This window comes from Homalodisca vitripennis, chromosome 7 (assembly GCF_021130785.1).
Source record: "Homalodisca vitripennis isolate AUS2020 chromosome 7, UT_GWSS_2.1, whole genome shotgun sequence".
Taxonomy (NCBI): domain Eukaryota; kingdom Metazoa; phylum Arthropoda; class Insecta; order Hemiptera; family Cicadellidae; genus Homalodisca; species Homalodisca vitripennis.
The window spans coordinates 19238053-19246882 of NC_060213.1; the positions used below are offsets into that span (position 1 = coordinate 19238053).

At 32.9% G+C, this 8830-nt stretch overlaps 1 protein-coding gene across 2 annotated transcripts; it reads left to right on the forward strand.

Moving 5' to 3' along the window:
- The first annotated feature begins 3775 nt into the window (after window positions 1-3775).
- LOC124366968 (46 kDa FK506-binding nuclear protein-like) lies at window positions 3776-8490 on the forward strand. 2 transcript variants are annotated; one of them, XM_046823604.1, is made up of 4 exons: window positions 3776-3903; window positions 5407-5608; window positions 6526-6704; window positions 8332-8490. In XM_046823604.1, exons 2-4 carry the CDS (start codon window positions 5426-5428, stop codon window positions 8411-8413), a joined length of 444 nt encoding a protein of 147 aa, XP_046679560.1. In that variant the 5' UTR covers window positions 3776-3903; window positions 5407-5425; the 3' UTR covers window positions 8414-8490. The 2 variants fall into 2 exon arrangements, with proteins under 2 accessions (XP_046679560.1, XP_046679559.1); XM_046823603.1 differs by having other exon boundaries at window positions 3855-4223.
- The last annotated feature ends 340 nt before the right edge of the window (window positions 8491-8830 follow it).

The following is an 8830-nucleotide window of genomic DNA, read 5'->3' on the forward strand; positions in this document are numbered from 1 at the left end:
GTTTAAAATAATACACATTATTTTTTGCTTTAGAAATATCAATAATGGTGATTATAACGTTTGTTTGTATATATATATATATATATTTTTTTTTTATTTACTGGACGATTTCTTCAGATAAAATTTAAAATTCGTTTGTATTGGTGTAAAAAACGATAGACGTTTGGTACACAATCTGTTCCGTTGTAAGGGATCATAAATACAACCTTTTTACAAAAAAAATCATATTAAAGTCATTGATTTAGCTAATTTATACAGTCAATACAGAATCTTTACAATAATATTAGAATTATTGCAGTAAATCAGTATAACAGTTGACATAAGACATGACCAGGGGAATATATAGCAGATATTCTTATTTTTCAGTCAGTCAAAAATCACTTATTTTAAGTGTATTCTACAACAGCCAGGGATACATTTATTTAGAATAGAATAAAGAATAGAACCTGAAAATAACAATAGCACATTATATACATTGGTATACACAATGTAATACATCAATAAAGTAAGTAAACAACCAAATGCATACACAATGTACAAACCTAATGAGCAAACTTAAATAAAAATGTAACATTCTTGTAAATAAAATTAAAACAAAAACACTCGTAAATTAAAAGAAATATTTTCAAAAATAACTAGGGCCTCTAGAGGCAAGTGCCTGTGGAGAGGTTCCTTTTATTACAAAAATATTTTTTAGCTCAAAGAAAATTTCAATAAAACTTTGATTTTTTTATAAGCTCCTAAAAAAATTTATTAAAAGTGTGCTGCTGCAGTTACAAAGCAAATGAAAATCCACTTAAATAAATTCAAACTAAAATTTACTGTTACTTTCTTTAATTAACTAGGAATCTATGCAGAGAAGAAAATCTAATTTATCAAAACCCAATAACCACTTCTTTAATGTTTTTGAAAATAACTTTATATTCTCACAACTAATAATTGAAGAAATTATACTAAACATTTTAGGTCCCAAAAAACAATAACTATTTGAAAAAAAATGCTAGGTTAGGCTTTGGAACTGGTATTGGTTCTTGCTTTCTTAATTTGTTTTTGTAATTATTTTTTAATTCTGGTAAATTGCCACTTATGACATAAAATATTTTTAAAACTTTATAAACAAACATATATTTAAGGGGAAGAATATTTAAATCAACAAAAAGAGGAAAAGATTTCTCCATTCTTCGTTTTCGTTTAATCAACCTTATGAATTTCTTTTGTTGAGTTAGAAGTGGCTTTAGATTTGTTTCATAGGCTCCACCCCAACAAAATATTCCATAGTCAAGCCTACTATTGACCAAAGAGAAGTACAGCATTCTTAACACTTCTTCAGTGCAAATGTATTGTAAAAAATAAAAAAATCTTAAAATATTGTTTAGTTTGCGTTTTAAAATTTCAATATGTGTCTTCCAGTTGATTTCTCTATCTAGCATGACTCTATTTTTATGTCTATCAAAGAAATATGATTAATTTCTTCTTTCCACATAGTTGTTAATACAATATGGCTGTTAAAAGTGTTGCTTCAAGAACACTTTCAACACACAACGTAAGTATGGTCAGGATTCAAAGAAGCTGATATTGATTTATATAAATATGGAAGTTTCAACATTAAAAAATGTAGTATGTATCCTTATGAATATTATTTTCAAAGCACCAATAAATCCAATATATTTTTGAAAATAAACACTAGAGGCTATAAGTGAAGTGAATATTTTATTATGTTAGAAACATTAAACATGGCTACATTATTATAGATTTGAAAAAGGTTATTCTTTATTGGTTGTTTGGTAAATGAAACAAATATCCGAAATAAAAAATAACATGAAAATACAGTTAAATAATACAACAATAAATAATTATAGTATGTAGCAAATATTACTCATCCTTTCATTGTATAAGCTTACACTTTTCCTTAATTTGATGTTTACATTAAATTTACTGTTCAATTCTAATAAATTGTGATTGTTTACTCTTGTGTCTAATAAAACCTATCTTTAGGATCACTACTACGTGTTTCATTCTTCATGTCAATTTATTAGACCCCTTTTTCAAAATGGTTAATCTTTTCAAACCTAATCATTTTGACATGGATCTTGATGGTGGCAGCGCAGAAGAATAGTGGGTACATTGGTACCAGAAGCTTACAAACTTTGTGGAGGGAGGTTCTACAAAAGAAACATCTTCCAGAGCGAAATTACGTTTATTAGTCAATCACATTAGTCTATATGTCTACAAGCTCATCTCAGAGGCTACCACTCTTAATGAGGCAGTCTTTATTTTGAAAAGCTGGCATGTTTGCTCAAAAATGGAATTTTTCCCATGTTATTATCCAGGAATTAAGTAAACCATGTACAAGTTAATATTCTGAACGGAATAAGAATGGTCATTTCGTGACTAGGGGATTAGTTACTTCTAATATTGGACAAAGACTTGTGGAATTCAAAAAACTATCTTTGGATGAGACGTTCTTGGCAAGCTAGATGTCTACAATTTGCGCAAACCGAATTTGAATGTTAAACAATTTATACTCTACAAATACTCTAAGCTCATAATTGATTAAGACTCTGTTGCTCTTATGATTGACTATAAACGGGCTGTGTTGTAAAAATAAGGAATTAACAAATTTAACTTAGGCGTCTGGAACTGTCTTGATTTAAATATGACATCGTCTACCGTCCAGGAACAGAAAACGGAGTTGCTGGCATCATGTCAAAATTGTGCGATTCCATTCAATGCAGGCATAATCTTCAAGAAATATACAAAAGACTTTGCCACCCTGGGGATACAAGATTTTATTTTATCACTGGATCAAAACACAAAACTTGGTATATTCTTTGAAACAAGTGCGTCAAGTTGTATCTTGTTGTAGAGTATGCGCAGAGCCGAAACCAAAGTTTGCAGCTACAAATGGAAAGATAAAAATCAATGTTTTTTAATTAAACTATTGATGGCAAAATGCCGTAGGACAAAAATTACTATTATATAAAGGGAAGAAGAAGAAAATAGTAGTTAACCAAAGAAACATTTTAAATGTTCTTTTCTTCTTCTATGGGGCGGCCTACTGCCATGTACTTGGACCTCGAGGGCCTTTTGCGCACCCCGGAAGCACACCATGAGGCCTACCTGTGTATGATTTCAGTAGTTCCACAGACCGCCGAAAACAACCTATCAGGTCCTCTTGGGGAAATTCACCACTCTTGTCCAAACTACCAAAAATGGCATACCGCTCCCTTGCTACTGTAGGATAATCAAAGAGCAAGTGTTCGGCAGCTTCTTCCTGCTCATAACACATTCTACAGAGCGGCTCCTCCTGAAAGATGCCGACTCTGTGAAGATGATTTCTTAGGTGACCATGTCCCGTGATCAGATCTATAACCCGAGAAAACATCGATCTACTTAGTGAGAGAAGGTCAGACGCCACTCTGGATGAAGGCAACTGTAATACCATTCTGCTCATTCTCATGCCCGGATGAAACCTCCATCTTCTCTCACGGTCAGCGCGAACCCATTTCGAGACAGCCCAAAGGATTCAACCTTGGAATACCGCAGAACGGTTGAGGGCCTGTCATAATTGACGCTGATCCCCAGTTGACCAGGCATCAGCTCTTTCATTCGCAGGGATCCCCTTATGACAGGGAACCCAACAAACAATCACATTGTTGATTGTGGCAAGGGAAGAACGACTTCATAGCAATCTCAGACTAGTTTGGATTTGAACACACCAGCTCCCTGCATCGTCTCACCCCCACAATTTCAGCGCCTGTGCCGCTTTTTGTTTAGAGCCAAGCAACTATAGAGTACTGAATATTAAATTTGAAGCTTCATGGTTAAAAGATCAATTGCCTGCATCAGGCAAACAATAAAATTCAAATAAACAGTAAACATAACCAAATTTTCGTACAATAGGTAATACTGTAATAGTTTATTTGTTTCATTGTTCAATTTAATATTGTTTGCCATTAACGTCTAAATATAATTTGTTTATTTATCATCGTATACCGGTACTTGATTCAATACAGACAAAGCTATTCAACTAACTAATTTAAGTTCTGATGTAAAACTAGCAAGTCAAAGTCAAAATAATGATTAATACCAATTTAAATATGTTAAAGAAAACTGCAAATCTCTTGAAGAAAACTGGGTTTTTAAACAACCAGACTGCCAAATTTACATCCAGCGTTTATCAACCCTGTGGACACGCAAAAAGGATCCTTCAAAGTTTAAATGTAGGGTGATAGGCTAATGTATATCTACAATATAAATTAAAAATATATTTAAAAATATAGTAAGGATTATCATAATCAATGTATTAAGCTGCAGTATAATAAGCGGTCACCAACACAAGTGAATCATCAATACTTTTAACTGTCTATATTTTTAGGAATGGTTATGAATATCCGATTGTGGTGGTAGCCGCTTATTATACTACAGCCATTTATTAAAAAAGTAAATGGCCAATATTCTAATATAGTACTTAAATAGTCTGTCCTCAAGGGCTACTTTACCTGGGTGAGAATGTTCTCAAACAGAAAAAGGAGAGTTTAGTACAAATTCGACAGTACTGACAAAAAGTGCAATGGTCACAAACAGAATTTGAACTTGTGCTATCACTAAATCAGATTCACAGTCCAACGTCTTAGACCGTGAGACCACCAGCTAACCCAAATAAATGAGTGTTTCATTCAACTAATCTACTCAGTTTAGACCTACTCTTAACCCTACTAATTTAATATTAATCGACTTTTATTTTACTATCAACAATGTTTCTGTGTTAACTGATTTATTCCTGTTGAACAAAAATACCCTTGCGTATTAACTTCTTATATTTAACTCTTAACAATCTACCAATAGGATTTAGGCCCCAACCGATTAGGAAAGAATTCAGCTATTAAAAGCTATGTCATTTAACATGTATTCATGTATAATGTTATATTTCTACAACTGATATTTCTAAATTATTACATGTACACCTGATTCTATCATTAATTTTATACCCATAAATGGTTTTTGGTTGGTTGACTAGCACATATGTACAATAAAGTTGTTTATCTTTTCCTTTTTATAGATATTTCATTTTTCGTAAAACACTGCATCGTAAGAATCTTAAAAATTACACTTTAAATCCTTAAACTTTAAGACCCTGTAAAGTCTAAACAGTAAGAGATATACTGAAAAAGTGTGGCATGTTTACTTACAAAATGCCAAATGGAATGGTACAAGTTTCAGAGTTCAGAGTTTAATTCTGTTAACATTCTACTGTGTGTTTCATTATTAGACATCATTGAAATGTTTATGGTGGTAGGCGTATTAATGCATCAGGCTTACTACAACTAACTCACCAAGTATAGAGCCACAGTAATTGTGTTAAATGTTGAAGATGTGTAAAAAATATATTGTTCTTTTGTTTAGGTCAAGGAATATGTAGGAAATGTGCCCCAAGACGTACAAGTTAGAGTGTTTCTCTAAAAAAGCTCAAAACCCAACATCTCCAACCGAAGTGGCTGAATCTAAATCTCAAGAAAGTGTCTCCAAAAGAAAAATTCTTGAAGGAGGAGTGATCGTTGCTGATATAACTGTTGGCAATGGAGCTGTCGCAAAAAGTGGAAAAACTGTGAGTAAAATTACATCCTTGAATCAGTTTGATATCATAAACGGTGATTCGTATCTAAATTTGTCTATTTAACGTTTTGTTGACTGAAAATTGCAATCAAATACTCAGAAAACAGGTGAAGATAAGAATGTAAACTTTTTACAAAATGTTTTTGAAAGATGAAGGAAGAGAATGTGTAAAATGACATGCTCTTGTGTGTAAAAGATCTATGAAAAAGGAGAGAAGCCAATCCCCTTTTAAGCCTTATTCTGCTAGTCCTCATGGGCTATTGGCATGCACGAGGATCTTATTAAACAGTGTGAACCATGCAATCTTTGGCATCTTAGAGTAATTTGCTTTAACTTTTATTTATCTTACAGCATTCGTTTTAAGGAACTTGTCAATTAGGAAATAAAAATTTACAAGCTTGCTCCACATTCAAAAAACATGCAGAGTTGCGTCCAGTCTATGTCAAATAGTTTTTCTCTTAACTTTAAAATTGCTGTTGTACTTGTGTCTCTAGTATGTTTCATTGAAACATTCCCATCTTTTGTCTACTCTTTACCTTGCAAAGGAAAAAATTGTGCAAATACTCCTGCATGGTCAGAAAGATGAGTTTCAACTACTTTACATGTTATTTTGTAAAGGAAGACTGAGGAGACGGTAAAGGTTTAGAAACCTGTTACCAAAATCTGCCAAAGTTCAGCTCATGCAGTCAATCATTTTGTCAGTATTTGTAAAAAAATGTAAAACGTCAAATTTCTTCTATTATTTGTGTATGTACAAATTGATTGTGTAGTCAAATCTAATCAACATAAGTTTAGCTGACTGCAACTATGGTCCTTTATTTCGAGAAGGGTTTTACCTTAAACATCTTTGAATGTCTCTAATTTTGCAAAAATGAAAATGCAATTGCGTAACCCTTTTTTTTTTTACAGATATCAGTTTATTACAGTGGAAAACTAAAATCCACAAGTAAGGTGTTTGATGAAGTTACTAGTGGTCCAGGATTGTCGTTTCGTCTCGGGAGAGGAGATGTAATCAACGGTTGGGATATCGGAGTTGTTGGCATGAAAGTTGGTGGTAGACGAACCATCACCTGTCCACCTGCAATGGCGTAAGTATTTCTGGTTTTGGTTTGGAGAGGAACAATATCTTGGTACCACTGACGTATATATATTATTTCAGAGGGCTGGTTTACTAGGTTTAACATACCCTCCAAAAACAAGAGCTCGGGAATCTTCCTTCGAGGAATTGTTGAGCTTTAAGACCACATAAATGTGTTCTAGCTTTAAAAAAACTACTGGGTGCAGTTTTAATGTTTCTTTTTCAAAATTGAGAGGGAGGATGGCTTGAGCCACCCCCCCTCCATCTTGTAAATACCAATGCTTGATACACATTATCGACGTCACTTTGAACTATAATGATTAGTTTTGTTTTATGCAGTACCTAAGTTTGCATTTATTTAATATAATAAATTGAGAGTTGAAGTAGACATTTTTGGCCCCCACAGAATAAGAGAAGTGTAATGTGCTTTGTACGGCAACACAGACTTTAATACTGTGAGAGTGGTGTGGGGTTTGAGCTTGGTGTCTTCCACCTATTAAAAAGGTAAAAATATTAGGTATTGTCTATGTATTAGTTGGACGAGATAAATCATTCATACAGATGAAGTGTGCTGAGGTCCTGGGGATTGTTTCTGAGGTACAACACTAGAGCTGCACCACGTAACTTTGATTGTTACTGTTCCAAATTTACTACTTGAGCCTCTTACTTCACAAAGGGCAGTTGAAGCACTAACTTTTTCCGTGCCTCAATTTATAGCATTGGATAATTTGTCTTATTTAAATAATATGAGGCACATTCAGAAAGAATCAAGATATGTTGGCTAACCTACCTACGACTTTGAGAACTGTTGAAGCAACAATATGTTTCATGGAAATTTCAATCCAATATCCAATGGTGTCATCCATTATCTTGTTTGGAATGGAAAAAACTCCGGTTTATAATGAGGTAAAAATTGCATATGGTGATAAAGCTATGAATCGTACAAGTATGTTCAATTGGTGTCGCGAGTTTAAAAAAATCGTACTCCTGTCCATGATGATCAGTTGAGGGAAGACTTTCAGCTGTGACAGACATTCGGGAAAATATCGAAATGCACTACGTAACGATCACAGATTGACTGTGGATCAACGTTCTGTGATATTTTTGCATATCTCTAGATCTCTGATAGACTGCTCTGATATCTAAGCTCTATATGAAAATAAGAATGACGCTGTGTGAATAAAATCTTTTGAGATTTCCACTCACATTTTGTGAAAATAGGGAGGGTAATTTTAGAATCCATAAAAAAAATCCTCAGGTATATATTTCCAAAGTAGGTGAAAGCTTTAAACCAATCAAACAGTTAAGGAGGAGAATGGGTCTTTTGAGGCACATGTTGAATGTGCAAAAAAACAATATAATTAAAAATACTACATATTTTGAGACGTAAAAACTTTGTGCAAAACTCACTATTTTGCTTCTTAAATTGTTTTTTGTTTCAAAAATTTAAATATTTTTAGGAGAAGCCCACAATTTTGTCTTGCCCCCCTCCCAATTTCTTTCTAGCTTTCTTGCTTCTGTAGTTTGTAGAGCTCTGTGGTGTCAAGGTTATTTTCATCTGCCCAGCTGAAATATGGCTGCAGGTGAGTTCAGAAGCAATTTGAGAAAATGGCATCATAAAATTTGTACTGTTGCAGGTATGGTGCCAAAGGTTACCCTCCTGTGATTCCTCCCAATAGCACACTAGTATTTGAAGTTGAACTGAAAGATGTAAAGTAAATATTTATTTATTGTTACCAGATGATATTACAATTGTGAAATAAACAACCAAATTCTTGATCTATTATTATATCCCATTTTGTGTTTCTGTTCTTAGCCTATGTTGGTATTTCCCTAAATTCTTTATAAGATACAAGGTTTCATTAATTTCTCAAATTCATAAAAATAACAATTACCTCACACAATCATAGTTTGATGTACGTGTAATTATTTCTCTCTATAGATTCTCTCAATCATATCATTCATCAACATTTAAAAATGTTATTTAAGAGCTCATTTAATCTCATTATTATTCATGCAAAAATATGAAATCTTAATGTAATGAATATTATACAAATTTAAAACTGTCTCTTACTTTTCATAACATAAAAAGTGCAGTAGTGCACAGTGCTTAAACAATAGTGATTTGGCTTGCAA

Bases quoted from the DNA above. Each gene is read 5' to 3' on its own strand.
- LOC124366968 (XM_046823604.1), top strand. From the start codon at position 5,426: ATGTGCCCCAAGACGTACAAGTTAGAGTGTTTCTCTAAAAAAGCTCAA. The intron at 5,609-6,525 runs GTGAGTAAAATT...TTTTTTTTACAG, and splicing joins TCGCAAAAAGTGGAAAAACT to ATATCAGTTTATTACAGTGG. The intron at 6,705-8,331 runs GTAAGTATTTCT...GTACTGTTGCAG, and splicing joins ACCTGTCCACCTGCAATGGC to GTATGGTGCCAAAGGTTACC.